The sequence below is a fragment of the Chiloscyllium punctatum genome, chromosome 25 (genome assembly GCF_047496795.1).
Source record: "Chiloscyllium punctatum isolate Juve2018m chromosome 25, sChiPun1.3, whole genome shotgun sequence".
Taxonomy (NCBI): domain Eukaryota; kingdom Metazoa; phylum Chordata; class Chondrichthyes; order Orectolobiformes; family Hemiscylliidae; genus Chiloscyllium; species Chiloscyllium punctatum.
The window spans coordinates 32637498-32663257 of record NC_092763.1 but is presented as its reverse complement, the minus strand read 5'-3'; the positions used below and the strand labels follow the sequence as shown (position 1 = coordinate 32663257).

The 25760-nt window shown below is 39.9% G+C and overlaps 1 protein-coding gene across 1 annotated transcript in view; it reads right to left on the bottom strand.

Moving 5' to 3' along the window:
• LOC140495814 (mitochondrial fission factor homolog A-like) overlaps positions 1 to 24288 on the bottom strand; it is a 34513-nt gene extending 10225 nt beyond the window's left edge. The window contains exons 1-7 of the mRNA XM_072594957.1: positions 24253 to 24288; positions 22935 to 23020; positions 18420 to 18638; positions 10994 to 11151; positions 9829 to 9917; positions 6668 to 6823; positions 1203 to 1274 (exon numbers count right to left, since the gene is read on the bottom strand). Coding sequence (XP_072451058.1) covers positions 1203 to 1274; positions 6668 to 6823; positions 9829 to 9917; positions 10994 to 11151; positions 18420 to 18638; positions 22935 to 23020; positions 24253 to 24275 — 803 coding nt within the window. The 5' untranslated portion in view covers positions 24276 to 24288. The remainder of the gene's footprint in view (positions 1 to 1202; positions 1275 to 6667; positions 6824 to 9828; positions 9918 to 10993; positions 11152 to 18419; positions 18639 to 22934; positions 23021 to 24252) is intronic.
• Between the last annotated feature and the right edge of the window lie 1472 nt (positions 24289 to 25760).

Genomic DNA, 25760 nt, shown 5'->3' with positions numbered 1-25760 from the left:
ATGGACATTTTTCAATATGTCACCATCTATTTCCCTACATTCTATATCTTCTATGTCCTTTTCTACAGTAAATAATGATGCAAAATACTCATTTAGTATCTCCCCCCATTTTCTGCTGATCCACACAAAGGCCGCCTTGCTGATCTTTCAGGAGCCATATTCTCTCCCTAGTTACCCTTTTGTCTTTAATGTATTTGTAAAAGCTCTTTGGATTATCTTTAATTCTATTTGCCACAGCTATCTCACGTCCCCTTTTTGCACTCCTGATTTCCCTCATAAGTATACTCCTACTGCCTTTATACTCTTCTAAGGATTAACTCGATCTATCCTGTCTATACCTGACATATGCTTCCTTCTTTTTCTTAACCAAACCCTCAACTTCTTTAGTCATCCAGCATTCCCTAAACCTACCAGCCTTTCCTTTCACCCTAACAGGAATATACTTTTTCTGGATTCTCATTATCTCATTTCTGAAAGCTTCCCATTTTCCAGCCGTCCCTTTACCTGCGAACATCTGCCCCCAATCAGCTTTTGAAAGATCTTGCCTAATACCATCAAAATTGGCCTTTCTCCAATTTAGAACTTCAACTTTTAGATTTGGTCTATTGTTGCAAGAGTATTCCAAAACGTGTGAAGGTATGATAGCGGAAGACTCTGTCCATAATATGAAAGGGCTAAGGATTTGAGTTAGTTGAGGCTCAAAGGGAAGAAGATACGAGTTCAGATGTAGAACTGAAATACGATGAACAACGTAGAAAACCAATTGGAAAACTGTAAACAGAAACAAAGCATAACAAAAGACCAAGGAAAAAAAAATCAGGAATGGGAAAGAGAACAAAAGAATTTTTTTTGGACAAATCTCCTATTATATCTCATGCACAAGCTATGTTTGCAGGTAATTTTAGTAAATAACCTTACTTTTTGACATTTCCTTTTTGCTCTCAAGCAAGTGGAGCATTACAATTTTACATCCTTCCCCAATCACACATGACATACTCAGGGTTTAGTGCACATATGCTTCAAAGTAGCTTTGCTGATTTGACTGGAATCCATAACTTCAGCACAATCTGATAGATGCAAATGTTAAACACAGTCATAGGATTTATTCAAATCATTGTACAGTATAAAAGGTGTAAAGAAGAAAAATGATGCTAACACCACAGCATGTTAACACAAATACATCTAGTAAGCATGCCAATCACCTTGAATACCTTGCTTGATTGATTCCATCCGAACACGGGCGGCCTGAAAGGGACTGGTTATACAACCGATTCCTTAAAGTGGAAAAATAAATTGGATTGGCCATAGAAAAAGCAGCTAAGTCAAAGCAACTTAATATCACAAAGTCCCTGCACAACTTAGACATTTTTCCTTATTTCTTGCTGACTTTATTTTACAGAATCTTTTGTTAGGGGAATTGTGTGGGGCACTAAAATATGACAAGTCATTTCCACTGCTATTTACCAATGCTGTATTGGTAGAAAGCTAAATTTGCTTAAGGTAAGAGAGGCCTGCACAGGCAAACACTTACTCAGCTATTGACTTGACTACCCCAACATTAACACCTACAGACACCAATCAACCTCACGTAGAGGCTGCTGGCATGGACTCAACTCTCTACCACAACTGATGCTATTCATAAATATTTATAGCCCCATCACTTGTTCTACATACACTTAAAAAGAAGTGTAACTTAAAGTAAAAGGGTACATAATTCAATACTAATTGAGTACCAGTACTAAGAACACTAGCTGTTCATGTTCATTACAGTCCATATTTTGTCACAAAGTGCCATTTATGTATATAACTAGACTGTACACACTTTCAAACCCGCTCTGTGGTCCATTCTACCATGACAGGTAAATTAAAATGCAAATAGTAACCTATTTTTAACTGAGAACATGTCCTCAACATGTCCTGATTTCTCCAGAGGAAGGATGCACATGCTGTTTTTGTCAGGAAGTGTGCAAAATCAACCTGAGAATAATACATCTTCCAAACAGTTATTCCTGCAAGATTCAGAGAATACTGGAGAAACTCAGCAGGTCTGGCAGCATCTGTGGAGACAGAAACAGAGCTAACATTTTTAATCTGGCATGACTCTTCCTCAGAAGAGTTCTGAAGAAGTCATACCAGGCTTGAAACATTAACTCTGTTTCTCTCTCCGCACACTCTGCCAGTCCTGCTGAATTTCTCCAGTATTGTGTTTGCTTCAGATTTCCAGCTTTACTGCTTTCATTCCAGCAAAATTATCTCCCTTACCTGAAAAAAATCTTTTGATAAAAAGATGGCAATATCGGTGACTTTAGTCAACAAATAAATGAGAAAATTCGATTGGCAAGTGTAACCTGGATGAGGGGTTCACAGCAAAGCAGAAATTGCTGGCAAAACGCAGCAGGTCTCAATGAAACCATATCGATTATTGGAAAAATCTACCTGATTCAGGGAAGGAAATCTGCCATCTTCATCTGCTCTGGCTTACATGTGATTCCAGACACACAGCAATGTAGTTGGCATTCAATTGCCCTCTGAAACTGCATAGCAAGCCACTCAATTGAATCAATCTCCACAAAGTCTCAATGAAACCAGACGACTACCTGGCATCAACCCAGAAAGTAGACAAGACAGAAAAGCCTTGTCAATACTGTAAAGTCCTCCTGACTAACATCTGGGGACTAGTGACAAAACAGGGTCAGCAGTCTCACAGACTAATCAAGCTATAGCCAGATATGCTCATGAACATATCCCCCACAGACAATGCCTCAGACATAACTATCACTATCCCTGGATATATCCTGCCCCACAAACAGGTCAAAGCCAGCAGGGGTGGCAGCAAAGTGGTATACAGTCATGATGGAATTGTCCCAAGAGTCCTCAATATTCACTCCAGACACCAAGTATAATGGCTCCAGGTTAAACATGGACATGAAAACCTCCTGTTGATTTCCATATGCCTTCCTCCCATTACTGATGAATTAGTACTCCTCCATGTTGATCAACGTTTGGAGGAAGCACCGAGGGTGGCAAGGTTACAAAATGTACTCTGGGTGGGGGATTTTAACGTCCACCACAAGTGGCTCAGCAGCAGCATGACTGATGGAGTGTGTCAAATCCTAAAGGACACAGCTGCTAGATTGGGTATACGGCAGTTGGCGAGGGAACCAATAAGAGGGAAAAACATACTTGACCTCATCCTTATCAAACTGCCGGCTGTAGATCATCTGACCAGTAAAAGTGACCACAGCACAGTCCTTATGGAGTCAAAGTCCCATCTTCACATTAAAAATACCCTCCATCTTGATATGTGGCATTATCACATTGGTAAATGGGACAGACTTTGAATAGATCTAGTAATTCAAGACTGGGCATCTATGAGGGTGCTGTGGGCCATCAACAGCAGAACTGTACTCCAGCACAATCTGCAACCTCATGGCTTTACATAGCCACCACTCAAGCACTACCGTCAAGCCAGGGATCAACCCGGGTTCTATGGAGACTACAGGAGGACATGCCAGGAGCAGCATCAGGCATACCTGTAAACCTGGTGCAGCTACCAAACAAGACTACTTCATGCCAAACAGCATGTGATAGGGCTAAACAATCCCATAACCAATGGATCAGATCTAAACTTTGAAGTTCTGCCACTTCCAGTCATGTATGGTGGGTGGACAATTCAGAACTCACTGGAAGAGGAGGTTCCACAAATATCCCCCACCTCATTGATGGGGGAGCCCAACATATCAGTGCAAAAGACTGACGCATTTGTAACAATCTTCAGCCAGAAGTGTCAAGTAGATGATCCATTTTGGCCTCCTCCAGTGGTCTTCAGCATTACAGATGGCAGTTTTCCATCAATTTGATTCACTCCATGTGATATCAAAAAGGGACTGGAGACACTGGATGGCGGAAAGGTTATGGGGCCTGATAACATTCCAGTAGTAGCACTGAAGACTTGTATTCCAGAACTTGCCACTCTCCTAGACAAGCTTTTTCACTACTGTTATAACACTAGTACCTACCCAACATGGAAAATTGGCAAGATATGTCTTGTACAAAAAAAACAGACAAATCCAACCTGGTCAATTAACACCCCATTAGTCTCAATCATCAGTAAAGTGATGGAAGGTATCAAGAGCTTCTGCTATGAGTCCAGAGATGGGTGAGCCCATGGGTGTGCCGTTGATTTGTTCATATATTTGGTTGTTGAATGTGAAGCGTGTTGTGAGGCATAGGTCCAGTAGTTTGAGTATGCTGTCTTTGTTGATAGGTTCAACGTCCTGTTGTCTGTTCTGTATGGCCAGCAGGTTGGCTATTGTTTCTCTGGCTAGGGTTTTGTCGATAGAGGTGAACAGTGCCGTTACATCGAATGAGACCATGGTTTCTTCCTTGTCTATGTGTATATTTCTGATGATGTCCAAGAATCCCTGTGTTGATTGTATAGATCCACAGATTCAATCAATCAGCACATCGACCTGGACCCAATATACCAACCACTGCAACAGACAGCTGGAACTGACAACTGGAAGCGGCAGATTCAAACCACTACAAATGGCGGAGGAAAGATCACAGAAGCACGTCACAGGAGGCTTCCGAGCACTGAGGATGTCACCTAGACAGGGGACGAAACGTCTGCCACACGGCTCCCAGCTCGGCGAACAGAATCACAACAATGAGCACCTGAGCTACAAATCTTCTCTCAAACTTTGAATGCAAATACAGGTCAATAGGATGCTATCTTTTATTACAGGAATTGAACATATCAGTAAGGATGTTGTGCTTCAGTTATACATTACATTGAGTGACCATATTTCAAATACAGTTTTGGTTTCCTTACTTAAATGAAGAATGTAAATGTTTTGGAGGCTTTTCAGAGGAGGCTTAGTACTTGGTGTTTGGAATGAATAGGCTGAAATAAGAGAATAGGTTGGACAGACTACTTATGTTTGCTGGAGTTTAGAGTTAAAGGGTGACCGGTTTGAAGTGTAGGAGATCCTGAATGGCCTTGACAAGAAGGACATGGAAAGGACATTCCTTCTTGTGGACTAGTTCAGAACTAGGAGGCACTGTTTGAAAATTAGGGATTGCCCTTTTTGGACAGAGATGAGAAAAATCTATGAGGCTTTGAAATTGTCTCAGATGAAGGTAAAAGTGGGGGTCATTAAACCTTAAGGCATAAGTAGATTAAAACAGAAATTGCTGGAGAAGCCCAGCAAGTCTGGGAAAATCTGTGGAGATAGAAACAAAGTTAATGTTTCAAAGCCAATGATTCATCAAACTCAAAAATGTTAAATCTGTTTTTGTCTCTCTACTGATGCTGACAGACTTGCTGAGTTTCTCCAGCACTTATTGTTTTTATTTTGGATCTCCAGCATTCGCAACATTTTGCTTTTAGAATATAAATTCTTGTTCGGGAAGGGAAGCAAACTTTATTGGGAATAAACGAGAATGTGAAATTTGAAACACACACAAATCAGCCATAATCGTATTGAATTGTAGAGCAAGCTTGAGGACCCAAACGATCTACTCAAACTGCTCAACGCATGTTTGTAATCTAAAAACATGGCAGGCCAAGAAATTACAAACACAGTTAACTATAGACAGTTAAGAGATAGCAAGTTTTATGTTAGATATGCAAGAGGGTTAGGCCTTTCAGTGGCTTCTTTAACAGTAACTGCAACGATAAAGGATCGAAGCATTTTACGGGTTAAGTAGCTCCAGTGTCCAGTGTACACTGCTCATGAGTTAGCTTCCTGAACCAGATAATTTGCTGACACTGGTCCTACTTTAAACTTCGTAACTGAGTTACAATTGAGTTAAAATTGCATAATGGTGTCCAAATTCCTTCCTTTTGTAATTTCCTGCTGATAAAAATTGATATAAAAGAACTATATTCAGTTACATTAGAAAGGCACCATTGGTAGGTGACCCTATATTCCTTTCCTCCACCAAAAATGAAGTACAATTTTAGTCTCCACAGGAAAGGTTCATATGCAATATTCTGAACCTCTCCATACATTATATAAATTTTATTTCGACTTGTGAGATTGACAATTTCTGATTTTACTGTTGTTATTTTTACTTATATTTCACAACAAACCAGTGCTTGATTGGCTTGTTGACTTCAGTAAATAGCTTCAAAGCACATAAACATCACATTATGTAAATCCAATGCTTTCAATGATAGCTGATGGGAGAAGTGGCATTAATCAGATCTTCATTTAGTTCATGCAGTATTTAATCAGGGTTATTAAATACTGAAAATTGGCACAAAAATAGAACTGTGTTCTAATCCCCAGAGTGTTCAGAAGCACAGAAATTTCTCTTACAAGTTAACATGCTTCACAAAAACAGGTGTTAAGTCAGATATCAAGATCCTGCAGCAATATGGTTATGTTTTGCCAAACAAAGTACTTGTGAATTATTGAATGTTTCCCCAAATTAGAGGAGGTTTGTTAGTTAGGTAAGTATTGGTAGTTTCGTTGGGTAGTATGTTAGGTAGTTTCGTAAGTATTGATGGCCAAGCATACAATCAGATGCATAAGTTGTTATGGGAAACAGTAACAATTAACAAATTTTAAAGTGATTCATTCAAGAACAGCTTAATCAAAAATATTAGCAGGAACACCAAAAAATTTCTTTGGGTGTTATACATGCTAATTCCAATCACCTTCTTTGCATTTTCTGATTGACTGCTTCCATCAAGTATTCTGATAGTTTTTGTCCAACATAAATTAATACGTTGCACACATTATGAATTGAAAAGGATGCCTGGCCAGGTCCAGGTAAAGGGAAGGGATGTTTTGGACCACTGGAGTGATGAGCCCTATAGAATGGATAAAGCATAACATTGTTAAAGCAAATAATTGAATAGTACAGGGATATAGTTCATTTTTCCCCAGACATAGTTCAAGTTATTTTCTGTAAAATATTGTGGGATATAGCAAAATATTTCAGATGGAAACTGCATATACAATGGCTGGTACACATTAAAACAAATAATATGGACAATCACTCAAATTGTTCAGTCATCCATTTCTTTGCTGTCTGTTTTAAATTAGTGGCCTTGAGGTTGGATTGAAAGAACTTGATTAAAAAAAAACATTGTGGTCAATTTACATTGTTAAGAAAGATTGAAATGTTAGAATGAACTGGAGATTACAATAAATTTATAACATCTCTCATTGTATTTAGGCCACGTTATTTTCTTTAACAGAGAAGTTAGCGGAGTTTTATTGTTAAGTTTATTTGATAAATATTAACCAAACTATCAATTATGAAGTTGTACAATGAGACAGAGGTTTCAGTGAGTCACATAGAAAGTGCAACTGGTGTCAGTGTGGCTCAGTTGGTAGCACTTTCTCTTTTGAGCCAGAATATTCTAGATGTGTGTGGGGATTGAGCTGTCAGAGGAAGTAGTGGAGCCAGGTACAATTATAACATTTAAAAGGCATCTGGATAGGTATATGAATAGGAAGAGTTTAGAGGGATGTGGGCCAAACAGGATTGGATCAGATTGGGATACCTGGTCCACGTGGACAAGTTGGACCAAAGGGTCTGTTTCCATGCTGCATGACTAAGACTACGTGAAACTTACTTCACACTTGGGCACAAAAATTAAAGATGATACTGAGGGAGTGCCCTATTGTAGGTGCCAAATTTCAGATGAGACACTAAACTGAGACCCTCTCAGAAATGCAAAATATCCAATGGCATTATTTTGAAGAAGCTAATTCTGGTGTCCTGGCCAATATTAATTCCTCAATTAACAACACAGATTTTTTGGTTATTATCAAATGACTTTGTGGAACTTGCTGAATGCATGCTTGCTGCACCTCCTATATTATAATAGTGACCACAATCCAAAGATATTTCAGCACCTGCAAAGTACTTTGAGATGTCTCTTAACAGTGAAAGTTTAATGCCAGGAAAGGCTCTAAATAAATGCAAGATTTTACTTTTACACTTCACACCACAATGTAAACTTGCCAATGTATGAAACTATCGAAAGTTTCATTCTGCATTCAAAAATGTTTATGTTCAATAAAAACAAATGGATAACAAATATATACATAGTAGCAATTACCTCAGAGTTAACACTCCATAGTTGTGATATTAGCTATGGCAGTGATTTAAGAAATTACAGTGTTTGGAAGTGAGGCACAAAGCAGCATGCTCTTCAGTTTTGGAGAAGGCTGTATATTCCACACTGCCTCAAAATGACCCTTTCTATTCCCTGGTGATTATCAAGTCAGGATAAGATTGTCAAGATTCTAAAGGATGGCAAATTGTCAGTGATTGTATTGTTACCTGGCTATGGGGGTAATCTAGTAATAGATAGCAAAATTAGAAGTTTATTGGTGCTTTCAAAGACTTCCAGTCATCGTTTCTTTTCACCTAAGATTAAATAGTAGCTTTTGAGTCTTAAATTGATGTAATGTCTATTAAAAATATTAATAGATTCAGAAATTGATTGGTTTTATTGTTTACCTGTTGAGTTAATCTTCAAAGTCTGTTTTTGGTTAAATGGGAGAATTGACTTTGCTGAAGGAAAGAATATATTTGGCTATTTGAGCTGGTTTAATCTCACTGCATCTTCTCATCAATATTCTGAAAGAAATACACCTCATTTTTGTGTTTTTAAAATCTGTGGACTGCAAGGAGAAAAAACTATTTTAAAAATAGGGTTTTACTAGGACGGCTGTATTATTTCACAGCAAGGAATTGAATACTTATTATGAACTCTGTCTTTTGTAGCTATGGGTTCCTACAATGGGCAATGAGGAGCTGATGAGTTATTTACAAGAGAAAACTGAGCAGGTTGGAACTGGAAACAAGTTACAGAGACACAGACATAGAAAAAGACAGAAAAGTGTCAACAGCAGAAAACCTCAGTTTCATCTCGAAGAAATCAGTTACCTTTCCTGCAGCAGCTGCTGTGAGCAGAGACATTTCCCAAGCGAATCAGTCATTCTGTACTTACAAACCAGTGAAGGCTTCCAAAAAGAAAAAGACATCTGAACACCAAGGGCCTGAAATCTCAACATCAGAACTAGAAACCAAAGACGATGGGGGCATGCGTGTGTGTGGGTGTGGGTGTGGGTATGTGTGCGTAAAGGGGAAGATTATTAAAGTTTTACTTAATAGTGTTGTATGGCAAAGGATTTTTTTTTAATATCAGTTTACTTGTAACTACAGTTTACTTATAAATAATAGTTTATTTAGAATAGAAAAGTGGTTGATGCTTTCTAACGACCAATGGTTTGAAAATAAGATAAATTGGGGCACCGTGCGTACATTTTTAAAAAACCTTTAAAATTTTCGATGACTCTGGGAATAACAAGGCCCAACTTATGTTCTATCCCAGTGGGTCATAACAATTCCAAAATTCAAATGCAAAAGAGTAGGTCTTGCATAAAGTATATCCAAATCCCAGATTAACCATCCTTTCAACTCAGATTATCTGAGGAATTTTGATAAGGGCTGTGCCTCCTATGAACTGGGTCAAGCTAATTTTGAATGTGAACCTGCAGTCCCTGATGTAAAATAAGTGTGTGATGAGCCACTGTAATATTCAAGCTATAATATTATATGGCATATACAAAGTCTGATAAAGTTTATTTTGTTTGGGATTAAATATTCATTATCCACTTGATCTTCTCCATTAATTGAGCGATAACAGTTTAAAACTTCAGTAAAGTTATTAAACTTTCCATTCTATATTAGATACTCCATTCCAGTCTCTGGGAATGCCAGATTTATCATTATTTTAGCTGTGTAAATTTGGCTGTGCAACATCACATACAGACAAAATCAACATACTGCACTTACAAATTCCTCTGCCGTCTGGACACACTTGACAGACAAATTTCATTCTCACTTAATGCTCGTGATCTACTAGAATGTTGGGTAGTAGCAGTCTGCAATAAAATAACATTGCACATTCTGTGTTTGCTTTTGCTAGGGTGAATTCAATTTAAAAGTCAGCATTCTACTTTATCAAGGTAGCTAGTAATCAGTAAAACACTCCTTTGCCAGTAATATTTGCATTGAGAATTTTGTTTTGTAAATATTGACAGAATAAACATTTTCTTTAAGTAGTACTGTCAATAGGCAAGCCATGTATGGATATCTCCAGACTTAACTTATCAGAAAGGTTTAAACATTTAATTCTGTTGTCTACTCTTTGTAAATCATTGACCACATGATTTTATTTAGCCATCCTATGCTAGACTAAGGAGAGTTCATTGTTCTTTTATCTTAGACGATCTCAGAACATCTGTGAATAACTCTCACTCAAAAATGACTTAACCTATCCAACTGAGATCAAAAGACTGACAACATAGACTTAAACTTATCACCCCTGGCCAACAGCAATGCCTACATCTCCTTGTCACAAGGTCCATGGGTTCAGGGACCTCATATAGATTTAAACACATAATCCAATCTGAAAATTCAATACAGCACTAACAGAATGTTGCACTGTTGCAGATACTGTCTTCCAGAAGTTTTGAAACAAGAAGCCCCATATCTACTGAACATAAATGATCCCATGGTACTATTCAAATGAACAGTAGAGGTTTTTTCCTGCTGTTTTAATCGAAATTGCTTCCCTCAATCAACACCACGAAACGTATACTTGCTCTTTCTCCATAGATGCTGTCTGACCCACTGTGATCTCCAGCATTGGTTGTTTTTCAGTCAATTGTCTGATTGCTGCTTGTTAGACTTTATTATGTGAAAATTGACTGCAGTTGGTCTCTATAGTTGAACATTAAGTACATTTCAAAATAATTTTATAAGCTATAAACTGCTTTGGGATAACTCAGAGCTATGGATGGCATAATAAAAAATGCAAACTCTGTTTCCTGTTTTTCAACTCCATTAAATGGGGAGCTGGAAGGGTGGGTGGATGGAATGAGAAGGACAGCAGTTCTGGCAACCTAAAAAGTACATCTATACTATATGGAAAAACACAATGTTATTGTTCACACACCTGCACTGGACTCTCAGGTCGGTCCATATTTAAAGCATGGCTGGGTCCAAATATTAAGTTCGGAGAGATACTGAGTGGTGGAGGATCTGTTATCGATGGATTGTTGTGGAACCAACCATATAAGTATGGTCTTGCACCAATATCCTGCATTTCTGTTTCTAAAGAGAAAAGTACAATCTTTTAAATCCAATTAACAAGTTCTCTAATTTGAAGCAACTAATCGCTATTTCCCAATAGTATTCACTTAGCTATATATTAGGTTCTTATTTTGAGTGCATATCTGTCATAGTTGAAAGTATCTAGTTGCGTTAGTTAAGTTCTAAAACAACTGAATACAATAACACTTAGAGTACATGACACATCCTAGTGTAACTTGCTCCCAGATTCAACTGCTGAGCGAGTCCTCATAACCTTTTATAGATTCTCTATTTGGCCCCTGAATGGACGAGAAGGTCACGTGACTCTTTCTTCAAAGCTTGTCTTTAAAGAGGCCAATTACTATAGCTGATAATATTTATTCTCCATCCTTAAATGAGGTGTGTTCCCATGCACCTGTTGCTGCTGTTATTTTTAGGTAGAGGTTGGGGGTACCTTAGAGGTGATACACATTGCATTCATGGTGTCCCAATAGTATGCTGTGTGGATGTTTAAGCACCAATCACACTGGCTGCTTTGTCTTGGATGGTGTCAAGCTTCTTCAATATTGTGGCACTCATCAAGGCAAGTGGAGCACATTCCATCACACTCCAGGCTTGTGCCATGTACATGGTGGTCAAATTTTGGAATTCAGGAGGCGAGTTGCTGACTGCAACCTTCCCAACCTCTGACCTTCTCCTGGAGCTACAGTATTTAAAATTGTTGGTCCATTTCAGTTTCCCATCAATGGTAATGCCTAGGCAATGCTTGCTCCAAGTTGCACAGCCACTGTTTGCAGGCAATAACTTCTAATTTTGGAAGGTGCTGCTGCGCATGGATCTAGGATGCCCACATAGCAGCAGAAATAGTTAAAGGAATATAGCTTGCAACATGGTAATAGTGGCAGATTCAGCAATGGCATTGTGACTATATGTGAAAAGGAGATGGCTAGTTTCTCTCTTAATAGCGATAATTGTCTGACACTTGAGTGGAGCAAATGTTACTTACCATTTATCAATGTTGTTCATTGTCTTATTAAAATTGGACCAAGGACTGCTTCAATATCTGAGTAGTCATGATATTGTGAATATTTTCAACAGCAGCAATCATCAACAAACATCTTCTGTCCTTATGATTGAGGCCAGGTCTTTCATAAAGTAGCTGAAGATTGATGGACTTAAGAGAATATCCTGAAAAACTTAGGTAGTGGTGCATGTAACAGGATTGAGATGATTGAACTCTATCTTTTATTTTGATCAATCAACATTTTCTCTGATTCACATTCACTTCAATTTGGCTAATACTCTGTAACACTGTATCCGGTCAAAGGGTGCCTCGATGTCAAGGGTCACCAGTCTCACTTTTCCTTATGCTTGAATAAAACAAAGAAAATCAGCGGCAAGTGTGCCTGGCTGAGTCCAAATTGTGTATCAGTGACACAATTCTACTGCAGACATAATGCTACACATCATGCTTATCCTGTTTTAGGCAGCTCGATCAGTTTTGAATCCATCTCACTTAGTATAGTGGTAGTGCCAGAATAAAATGAGAAGACTTTGTATCCACAATGATTCTCAAGTAGTCACTCCCACTGATATTGTCATGAGAAAAGCTGCATCTGTGTCAGGTGACATGTTCAGGTAAATTTTACCTAGGCACTGTTATCTCAGCAATTGCCACAAGCCTAATCTGGTGGCTAAGTCTTTATGACTCACCAAGTGCATCAATAGTGAACTCTGATGCTGCACCTATTGACGTTGCATCCTCAAAAGTATTTTCTGTGCACGAGTTATTTTCTGTGCTTTCTCCATATGAAGGAGCACTGATCCATCAAATGAAAGTGGACAGTCAGTTGAGGATTTTCTTTTTCAAATTTGACCTGACGCACTCACTCCTTTTAGACATTAGCTTTTGTTGAGTATTTTATTTGAAATAGAGAGTGCGTGTGCGCATGCGAGAGAGAGAGAGAGAGAGAGAGAGAGAGAGGCACACACACAGAGTGAGCATGTGTGCATACGTATGAGAAATGAGTATGCAAGAGCGAGAAAGTGTGAGAATCTGTGCATTTGCGCAAGAGAAGTCAGTGTATGTGTGAAAGTATGTGTCTGCGCTGAGGAGTGAATGCGTATGCAAGACAAAGTGAGAGTATGCATGTATGAAAGAGAGCGAGAGAGTAGGGACGCAAGTCTGTATATATATGAGTCCGAGTTGTTGTATGAATGTGAAAAACACAAACGTACCCTTCCGTTTCTTCGGCTCCCTCCCCAAAAACCTTCCACAAAACAAACTGCAAGCAGAAGAAAACCCAAGCTAAAAGGGACCATGTATCCTAACCTCACTCATATGAATTCCGCTAAGGCCAACTTGGAGCATGCAGCAGAGGTTAGATCAGTGTTAGTTAAACCCAACTACTTTAGTTGGCCTCAGTTCCAAATTCTTCCCTTTGATGATAACTTGGGGCCTAATCTATTTCTCTCTAGCTCTACTTACTTGAAAATGTATCAAAAATTTTATCAATTAGCTTAGTTGGTACTTTGGCTGGTCATTGTCATCAATTATTAATGTTTTAACTAGAGTCAGACTTTTTAAAAAGGCTCTTTGGCCCATCACGCCCACATCGGTCATCAAAACTCCAACAGTTCTATTCCCATTCTCCATCACTTGGGCTGTATGCTTGCATTCTATGCCATTTCAAGCGTTCAACTGTGTCTTGAGGGTTCCCACCTCTACTACCAGCTCAGTCAGTGAGTTCCAGATACACACAACTGTATGAAGAAAAACAACTTCCTCAAATCTCTTGAGCCCTCTAAATCAAGTGACTCAGCATCAAACCTTGTGGTTTGTCACAGGCTTCCAGTGGTAAAACATGCTTCAACCATCACCCTCTGCTTTCTGCCACTAAACTGATTTTGGATCCTATTTGCCAAATTTCGCTGGATCCCACAGCTCTTAGTTTCTTAATTAGTTTGTCCAGTGTGATCTTGCCAAGAAGCTGTAAGAAACAGCTTGGGAACTATAGACTGGTGAGTCTGATATCAGTGGTGGGTATGTTGGAAGGGGTTCCGGGAGACAGGATTTACATGCATTTGGACAGGTAGGGTATGATTAGGGATAGTCAGCATGACTTTGTGTCATAGTCATAGAGATGTACAGCATGGAAACAGACCCTTCGGTCCAACCTGTCCATGCCGACTAGATATCTCAACCCAATCTAGTCCCACCTGCCAGCTCCCAGCCCATATCCCTCCAAACTGCTCCTATTCATATACCCATCCAAATGCCTCTTAAATGTTGCACTTGCACCAGCCTCCACCACTTCCTCTGTCAACTTATTCCATACACGTACCACCCTCTGCGTGAAAACGTTGCCCCTCAGGTCTCTTTTATATCTTTCCCCTCTCACCCTAAACCTATGCCTCTAGTTCTGGACTCCCCACCCCAGGGAAAAGACTTTGCCTAATTAACCTATCCATGCCCCTCATAATTTTGTAAACCTCTATAAGGTCAGCTCTCACCCTCTGACACTCCAGGGAAAACAGTCCCAGCCTGTTCAGCCTCTCCCTGTAGTTCAAATCCTCCAACCCGGGCAACATTCCCGATTCAGGCGACTGACTGTGTGGAGTTTGCACATTCTCCCCGTGTCTGCGTGGGTTTCCTCCAAGTGCTCCGGTTTCCTCTCACAGTCCAAAGATGTGCAGGTTAGGTGAATTGGTCATGCTAAATTGCCCGTAGTGTTAGGTAAAGGGGTAAATGGGTGGGTTGCGCTTCGGCGGGTCGGTGTGGACTTGTTGGGCCGAAGGGCCTGTTTCCACACTGTAAGTAATCTAATCTAATCCAATCCTTGTAAATCTTTTCTGAACCCTTTCAAGTTTCACAACTTCTTTCAGGAGACCAGAATTGCATGCAATATTCCAACAGTGGCCTAACCAATGTCCTGTACTGCCGCAACATGGCGTCCCAATTCCTGTACTCAATACTCTGACCAATAAACGAAAGCATACCAAGTGACTTCTTCATTATCCTATCTACCTGCGGCTCCACTTTCAAGGAGCTATGAACCTGCACTCCAACGTCTCTTTGTTCAGCTACATTCCCTAGGACCTTACCATTAAGTGTATAAGTCCTGCTAAGATTTGCTTTCCCAAAATGCAGCACCACGCATTTATTTGAAATAAACTCCATCTGCCACTTCTCAGCCCATTGGCCCATCTGGTCCAGATCCTGTTGTATTCTGAGGTAACCCTCTTCGCTGTCCACGACACCTCCAATTTTGGTGTCATCTGCAAACTTACTAACCTCTTATACTCGCATCCAAATCATTTGTGTAAATGACAAAAAGTAGAGGACCCAGCATCGATCCTTGTGGCACTCCACTGGTCACAGGCCTCCAGTCTGAAAAACAACCCTCCACCACCACCCTCTGTCTTCTACAGACAGTTCTGTATCCAAATGGCTAGTTCTCCCTGCATTCCGTGAGATCTAACCATGCTAATCAATCTCCCATGGGGAACCTTGTCGAACGCCTTATTTAAATCCATATAGGTCATATCTACCGCTCTGCCCTCATCAATCCTCTTTGTTATCTCCTCAAAAAACTCAATCAAGTTTGTGAGACATGGTTTCCTATGCACAAAGCCATGTTGATTATCCCTAATCAGTCCTTGCCTTTCCAAATACTGTGTGAGAAATCATGTATCACAAACTTGATTTAAAGTTTTTTGAGGACATAACAAAAAAGACTAGTGTGGGCAGAGCAGTAGAAGTTGTCTATATGGACTTGAGTAAAGCCTTTACAAGGTTCTGCATGTAGTAAAGTTAGACCACATAGGATTCAGGGAGAACTTGTCAACGGGATACAAAATTGGCTTGAAGGTAGGAGGCAGAGGGTGGTGTTTGAGGGTTACTATTTTGGGCTGGTGTTAGATAGGGATTGGTGCTGGGTCCACTGTTGTTTGACATTTATAAATGATTTGGATGAGAATTTATGAGGAATGGTAGGTAGGTTTGCAGATGATACCAAAATTTCTGGTATAGTCAATAGCAAAGAAGATTATAAAGGTATTTTGATCAATTGAGCCAACGGGCTGAGGAGTGGCATATGGAATTTAATTCAGATAAATAGGAGGTATTGCATTTGGTAAAGTGAACAAGGGCCAGACTTATACAGTTAATGGTAGGGCCTTGTGTACTGTTTTGAAGAGATACCTATGCATTCTGGGACACAGGTCTTTGAAAGTGCATCACAAGTAGACAGGATGGTTAAGAAGCCACATATACACACTGGTCTGAGCAATGAAGGAAAGTGTTCTAAGAGTTGAGACATCATGTTAAGGTTGTACAGGACATTGGTGAGGCCACTTTTGGAATACTGTGTACAGTTCCAGTTGCCTTGCCATAGGAAGATTATTATTAAATTGGACAAAGTTCCAAAAAGATTTACCAGGCTGTCACCAGGACTGGGGAATTTGAGTTACAGGAAGAGGCTAGATAGGCAGGGACATTTCCTTTCCCCACTGGAGTGTAGGAGGTTGAGGGGGTGACCTCATAGAGGTTTATAAAATCATGAGGGACATCGATAGGGAGAACAGTAAAGGTCTTTTCTCTATGGTGGGTGAGTTCAAAACTAGGGGGCATATTTTTAAGGTGAAAGGAGAAAGATTTAAAAGTTACCCGAGGGGCAATGTTTTCACACAGAGGGTGGTTCAGATGTGGAATGAACTGGCGGAGGAAATGGTAGATGCAGGTACAGTTACAAAAAAATTCAATTAAATTTGTTAGATACAATCTCCTCCTTACAAAGTGATGCTGACGATCCTAGATTATTTCTTGTCTTTCCAAGTGGAGATTAAACCTTTCCAACATAGATTCCCTATCAAAAATGTTATATACGTTGGCCTATATTTTCTTACTTATTCCTCCAACCTTCTTGATGAACAGTATCACATTAGCTGCCCTCCATTCCTCTGTCACCCCTCCTGTAGCCAGATAGGATTTAAAAATTAATGTCACAGCTGCAGAAAAATCATCCTTTACCTTCCACACAAGCCAGAAATATGTCTCATCTGAGCCAGAGAATTTATCCATTATCAAGCCTGCTAAAACCACTAACAACTCTTCTCTCTCAATACTAATTCATTCAAGGATATCACAGTCCCCTTCCCTGATTTCTATGCTTGAATTATCCTTCCCAACAGTGAATAGAAATACAAAGTTTTCATTTAAAGCCTCAGCTGTCTCACGACTCAGGCAGATTGTCACTTTGATCCCTAATGGGGGCCATAAATGTTTTCCCTGGTTATTCACTTACCTTAATAAACTTGCTAAGCATCTTTGGATTTTCCTTAAAATTCCCCACAAGTGTTTTTTTCATGCCCCCTCATTGCTCTCCTAATTTCATTTTGAAATCTCCTATTATCCTATTACTGTTATTTGCCTACATATCTGGCTTTCATCTATCCCTGACTGTCTTGTGGTCTATAATACACCCCGAGCAAAACGATTGTCCCCTTTCTGTTTTAAGTTCTATCCAAACAACTTCAATTGACAAGCCGAAGATATCATCCCTCCTTGGTATAATAATGGACTCCTTAAATCAATATTCAGCCACCACCCTGACTTTTACACTCCATTTCAACTCATTATTAATTTATTGCATTGCCTTTTTTGTCATGTTTTCTTCATATCTCAACTTTACAGGAGCAGAGCAGAAAAGTCACAGGAATTCACCACCATCTAAGTTCCCAAGTCACACATAGTTCTCACTTGGACATATATATAATTGCTTCCTCTTCATTACTGTGTTAAAATTCTGTATAATTCTGTCATCAGCATAAGTGATGCACTGTCGAAATCAGAAGACAACTGGACAATTCGTGGTAATACAGAGATGGGCAATAAATACAAATTTGTATCATTGCTCATTTCTCATTAACATTTTCTTTTTTAAATCCCGTCATTGTGGTGGGATACTAAAATAACAAGCATGTATTCAGGTAGAAGTTGCTATCACAAGTAGTAGTTGAGGCTCATATCATACATGTATTTTTTTTAAACCCAGAAACTTGATAAATACATGAGGATAAAAGGAAAAGGTTATGTTAATAGATTAAAAAGAATAAATGGCAGTAAGTGTGCGGCATAAACCTGATTTGCTTGGCCTGTCCATTCTATGTAATCATTTCCCATTACAACACATAAAATTCTTTCAATGATGTAATGACCTTTATCAATATATGGATATGAACATAGAATACAAACTTGTTTGTAATTTATTGATGTTAATACAATTTACCTCCCATCGATATTCTTTCGGGAATCTGCATCTGCAGTGTTGATAGGTGAATATCTTCTGCTTTCTCCTCCTCCTCCTCCTCTTGCTCCTCAGTGACTTTCAGTCTATTAGGAATTCTCATTTTCTGACCAATAACTTCCATGAAACTTAGGTCACATGGAGCTGGACCAGAATCTATCAAATCAGAGGGTGCTGCAAATACTGGCTCTGTCATGGCAGCTGAAGGATCAAAGTAAAACTTTATTTATCATTCTTTATTTCATTTGAAAAATAATTATTATAAATCCTCATCAGGTTAAATAAGTAATATTTGAAATGAAGAGGCCACCAAAAGCAAACTGGGGCAACCTTATCAGTTTCTATTCCTGTGTAAGCTAAACCACCGGTTTCAAATTTTCAAACTCAGTCTTTGGGGATCATCAACTTTTTTACTTCCTGCAAGACTGAACCAGAATAAGACACTCCACACGGAGCTCCACTGCCCCAGTCGTTCTTTTTCTTTCTACATTTTTTTCCCTCTCTTTTTAGCAATCCTGAAGCAGCGCACGGGGAAGTGAGTCCCAGAGCAGCCGGAGGGTGAACGAGTCCCAGAGCAGCCAACTTACCTTAGTGCAGCAGAGTGCCATTGTGGAGTAGACTGAAGACTTGGAGTGGAGTGGGACGGTTGTTGGACTGGGGTCAGACTGGGGTCAGACTGGGGTCAGACTGGGGTCAGACTGGGGTCAGACTGGGGTCAGACTGGGGTCAGACTGGGGTCAGACTGGGGTCTGGCACAGGCGATCAGACCATGTGCTGAGTTGCTGTTATTTGAAATTCTTTATCAGTCTGTAATGTCAATCCTTTAACGATGCTATAACTGTCTTATTTTGACCTTTTTTTTAAAGACACAGTAGGTCATATTACTACCTTTCCTCTTTTGTATCCAAGATTTGTACCTAGGTACTTGTTCCTAAGATGGCACCATTAAAGGCAGTCAATGTAAAAACTTTTTAATGTACTCCTGCACTTCTGTACTGGAGTACACGTGACAATAAAGAATATTCTATTCTAATTTAAAAAGTCAAAATGTAGGAAAAGTCAGTACTATTTCTTTGCCACCAGATTTTGTTTCATCTTCTGAGAATGTTTTATTGTAAAGGATTTAGTTAACATACTAGCAAATTCTAGTAACAAAAGTGTGATAGAGCATCATATTTTTATTTCAATGACCAGTAATTCTTCGAGCAAGTTGCTGTAAAATTTTCTTAAAATCACCTGATTTCATTCCATAATTGATGACATCAATGAAGCTTAGGCACATTTCTGGGGGTATTACTTTCATATACAGAAGTCCTAGAGCTGCTTATTTAATCTTGCATAATTTAAAATGATTAAGCTCTTCTAACATCTCGCTCTCGAGTTCTGTGATGGGTTGGTTTTGACTCTAGATTCAGACCAAATTTATGTTCTTAACTATAAAGTCACGCAAAGCAAAATTACTCTAATGTAAATATTCCTTTCAGGAATATTTTTTCACTTATGAATTATTGGTTTTATTAAGAGCAAGCTACACTGGCAATCATGAAGGATGCATAATGCGAAATGTTCTAATATATACTAACTAATCAGATGTGTTATCACCTGCTGTAGCCACAATAAATTAAGCCAATCAAAGACATATAAGGTTGCACACAAACTAAACAGATTTGTAGGATGCAGATTCATTTGCGATTTTAAAGTATCCTGAAGTGGGAAAGGGTGGGCCTACATGGGAAAACATCCTTGTTGGGTGTACATGAAGAGAGGTGAATGGTCATTCTGAGACTCATGCCTGCAGCAATTCAATGGGAAATATTTCATGAAGGCTGACAGCAGGTCTCTAGTCGATTCAGCTGGTTGAGGTAGATATATAGATTAGATTATTTAGATTAGATTATTTACAGTGTGGAAACAGGCCCTTCGGCCCAACAAGTCCACACCGACCCGCCGAAGCGCAACCCACCCATACCCCTACCCCTACCCCTACATTTACCCCTTACCTAACACTGGGGGAATTTAGCATGGCCAATTCACCTGACCTGCACATCTTTGGACTGTGGGAGGAAACCGGAGCACCCGGAGGAAACCCACGCAGACACGGGGAGAACGTGCAAACTCCACACAGTCAGTCGCCTGAGGCGGGAATTGAACCCGGATCTCTGGCGCTGTGCGGCAGCAGTGCTAACCACTGTGCCACCGTGCCGCCCACGGTGGTAAAGAGAGTTTTGTTACACTGCTTTGAATAAAACTAGAAATAGGCCATTGACATCTTATTCCCCATCCTTTCATGTGATAATTTTAGACTGATAATTTTCTTTAAAAGTGAATGCATTTATGTTGATACGTCATTCTAAATTTGGATGTATATTTTGATTGCAGGAGAAGCATCAGTATATTAACATTTCTTGGCCTGATTGTATTTGCAATAGAAAGCACTGAAAATAGAAATATAGAAAACAGGAAAAGGAGTAGGCCACTTGGCCCTTTCAGCCTCGCTCCACTACTCGACATGATCATAGCTGATCATCCTGTCCTCCTTTCACCCCTCACCCTTTAATCCCTTTAGCCCTAAGAACTATATCGATCTTCTCTTGAAAACATACAAGTCTCAGTCTGAGGCAGCTAGTTTTAGGTTCGATTAGTATGAGAAAGTCTATAGCCTTAAAACTTGTCCCTAGACATTTAGACTATAGAATAATAGAATATATTTGCTACACACTAGAAAATAGGCAGGGAGGCTCAGAAAAAGGGGGGACCCAAGTTATGCAGAAAATAAAAGCATCTGTTCTCACCAAATGATAACAGGATGCTCTAAGGCAACTAAGAACATTTGCCTTAACATCAGTGAATCTGTGTAAACAGGATACCAAGTGATAACATTCACAGCTATCCCTTTGTGAAATTAATGACAGTGTTTGATTCTGACCTCAAAACGAAACTTAGTACTATCAAAAGCCTTGTAATTGATGGTCAGGTACTATCAATTATAATGGATTCTTATTACCTCTTGCAAGCTAGGCAGACACAGAGGGAAAAACATCTTTGCTGTTACAAGTCCCTGACTTGAGAGCTCAAAAGGACAAAAGAGAGAGAGAGAGACCGAGAGAGAGAGAGAGAGAGAGACCGAGAGAGAGAGAGAGAGAGAGAGAGACCATTTTAGTGCTGGGACTGCCAAAGCCAATAGAAAATTAACTCTTTGTGCTTACCTGCTATGGATTGAACTGAATTGCATTTTTGAGACTTTATGAGCGATTACCGGTTATGAAATACAAACTCTGTAAAAGTTAATACTGATGAAGCCTTAACTTACTTGCTGTTCTTGCAGTCCACTCTACAGACCTTATAGACCACCCCACTGTCAACTCTAACTAATCAGATCTTATATCTTATTTGAAATTGAATCACAACTCTGAAAAGAAAGCATGTTTAATTCAAAGACTAATGAATCAGTTTAAATGCAACCTTATGATAACATCTCAGCCTCAGGTACAGAATGATTCAGTGCTTAAAAAGCAGGAATCTGCTCCTAACTTAAAAATTATTCTAAACCTAATATTGAAGAGATTCTGGCACAATATGTCTGGAAGCCATTTTATGGTCAAAAGTTTGTCCTCCTTGCTGAGAAGCCATTTTGTAAAATAATTGTATCTGACATGCGAGCTGTGCAAGGATACCTTGTGAACTCTTCAATTAGCTCAGACTGGTACCTCTTTACATAACAGCTTATCTCACCAACAGGTGCCTAACTCGGCTGGATTTGTTTTTCCCACCTGATGAACAGCTTAGGGCGCAAGGAGTGATTAGTCAAGTGTACACAGATCTGTCAATTAACTTCTCTTCCTTACAAATTATTGTCTTTTACTTATCTAATTAAGAACACACAATGTTTTTGTAAACTTTTTGCATGTAGGAAGCAACTCTGTATCAGTACATCAGAGTAGCCTGCTGAGGCTCTTGAAGAGCTGGTGTCCTACTCTCCTGGGTTATTAGAACCTAGTTATTTTAGCTTACAGGTATCAGCATTATGTTGTAACAGTGATGCTATTGGTAAATAAAGGGGATGACCGAAATTAATTAAACTGTCTGTAAGAGTTTTTATTCGAGACTATCACCAAGAACGACCTCCGGGACAAACAAAGAGAGGCTTACAGGTTGAGTCAACAAGGGATTCCCTGGGTCATCTCAAATCTGTACTTTAACAAGATCATCTAGGAATGGAATTCCTGGCAATTCTTAGGTATACCATTCAGTGTCAGTTGTGATTTATCTTATTTGGAAAGTGGAACAATTTTGCTGAGCAAGTGTCCAACTTAGACCACTTTTACCACCAGTTCCAGGCACTGATCACACAAAGTGCTGAATTCAGCCTAGCTTTTCTACCAACTTTCACCACAAGTAGTTATTTGATTCAAAAGGAAAACAAATCATGCTCTGGAATCAATTTTCACACATTTTTTTCAAGTAGATCTTCAATATTACTATCTCAGTACCTCTCACCACTCTTTCCTTTAATGGATGTTATCTTCAAGTAGTTTTGATGGGGAATAATTTCATGAGGCTCTCCTTTGTAACCGAAAGTAAAACTGCAAGAAAATGAAAAAAATGAAATTTACAAGGACGTTGCCAGGGTTGGAGGATTTGAGTGATAGGGAAAGGTGGGAGAGGTTGAATAGGCTGGGTCTGTTTTCCATGGGGTAGAGGCTGAGAAGTGACCTTACAGATGTTTATAAAATCATGAGGGGCATGGTTTAGATAAATAGTCTTTCCCTGGGGTGGGGGAAGTCCAGAACTAGAGGACATAGGTCTCTTTTACATCTTTGCCCTCTCACCCTATACCTAAGGGGCAACTTCTTCACACAGATGGTGGCATGTGTTTGGAATGAGCTGCCAGATGAAGTGGTACAATTGCAACATTTAAAAGGCATCTGGATGGGTATACGAATAGGAGGGGTTTGGAGAAATATGGACCGGGTGCTGGCAAGTGGGACGAGATTAGGTTGGGATATCTGGTTGGCATGGACGAGTTGGACTAAAGGGTCTGTTTCCATGCTGTACGTCTCTTGTACTGCCGAGTGTTAATTTGCACAGTTTTCTCAGTTAAATCTTTAGAAGAAAAATGTTAGGAGAATTTCTGAGACAAAGCCAGAGATTCCACAGAGTCCAATATCTCAGTTTCAGGACATGAAATAGTACTATAAAAGTGATATATAGTGCTGCAATCTACACCCTGATCTCTCAGACCACAAGGACACTGTGGCCTTCACATTACTGCCAAGACTTTCCACTTGGACGACTGTGAACGTGACAAAGTGACAATCTAACTACAAAATCAGGTCTGGAATGGATAGTGCAAAGACAAGCATCCTCACCCACCAGCCTCTTGGAAGACAATCTCACTCCCCAGAGAACAGCAGCAGCGATAACTAACTTTAGGCATGTGCCGACCAGTTTCTTTTGGGAACGGCAGTACCGTTTGTTAGTGCAGAATCCATGCTGTCGGGTTTAATTTCTGAACTGATTGACGTAACCGAAGAAACTCCTGGCCCAACCACGCTACAAAGTTCGAGGTTTCTCAGGTCCTACTGGCGAAACTGCAACCTCTCTCAGATGGATGTAGCACCTGTTACTGTCTGAATCGCAATGACAGTTGCAATTTGACAATTGCTTGACACCCAATGGATTGAATACCTGAGATACACCAGTGATTAACCAAAGCCCCAGCCTCAGTAATAGTGCCTTAGAAGTGAGCAGTAGCATAACATGGTGTGGAGTCAGGAGTCATTCACGACCATCCCAGGGCACACACGTGACTCACTTTGACAGTCTCACAAACATCATTTCATCAGCCCCATTCCTGGTCGCTGACGTCACACACCCTACGCCCACTTGCGACGATCCTATTGGGTCTGCGTCCCCACGTGGCATTAGAGACTCCGCCCGCGTGACATCACTCGGCCACGTGAGAGTGTCGGTTGCGTTTTGAACGTGTGTTCCCGAGCGGTGGTCAGTCTTTTGACAGAGGAAGGAAGCTCGAAGATGGTCGGGGTCTCACCATCACTACAAGGGGACGGTGACCTCCTCTCGGCCGATTGTGAAATGAAAACCAAACTCCAGACAGCGGTGACACTATGAGAAATTGCAAAAGATGGGTAACAGCTTGGAGCATCGTATTATTTAAGTCGGAGACCCGTTGAAGCCTTTCCCTCTGGTTAAAAATCAAATGGCGAGAAATGTGCGTGAGAGAGCACATGTTGTCTTATTGGGACATATTAATGCAGAGGTTGAATACTACTTAGGAAATTCGAGATTTGTGGATGTCCATAATTATGCAAATATATTTGAACTACTACATTTGAAGGTGTCTTATCGACTTTACAGCTGCCTGTCTACCCTATCCTTCTAAGCGCTAAACAAATTCGTGACACAGTTCTGAAGAAAGGTTATTGCATCCAAAACGTTAACTCTGCTTGATGCTGCTAGACCTGCTGCCATAGAGATGTACAGCATGGAAACAAACCCTTTGCTCCTACTCATCTATGCTGACTCAATGTCCTAAATTGATCTAGTCCCATTTGCCAGTATTTGGCCCATATCCACACCATCTACACATCCAGATGCTTTTTAAATGTTGTAATTGTACCCACCTCCACCACTTCCTCTCATACCTCATTCCCTACCCACACCACCAACGTCTGTGTGAAAAAGTTGCCCCTTGGGTCTCTTTTATATCTTTTCCCTGTAACATAAAACCCAAGCATTATGGTTTTGGATTCTCCTACGCTGGGGAAAAGAACTTGGCTATTCACCCTATCCGTGCCCCTGATGACTTTATAGTGATTATATTTGTGTTTTAGTTTCAACTCTTTCAAACATTGGGTTGCACGTATGAAGAATACGCACACCCACTGACCGTCTTGCCTTTACACCTCCCATATTCCATTAATACCAAGTCAATTATCACTGCTTACAATTACTCTGGAGCTGCCAATCACATGTTGAATGAAAGACTTGTTTAAAAGTTGTATATGATTCATGTTATAGTCATAGAAGAAAATCATACCATACATAAGAGGCCCTTAAGCCTATAGAATCTGTACCACCAAAAATTCACTACAATCGACACTAGTCCCACTTTCCCACACTCTGCACATAGCCCTGAATGTTATGACATTTCAAGTGCTCATCTAATTAAACAATCCCTCCACATTTGTGGAATAGACAATTTTTTTTTGTTTTTGGGCTCACTATAAGAACCCTCGAGTTATTAGATTAGTTTCCCTACAGTGTGGAAACAGGCCCTTCGGCCCAACAAGTCCACACCGA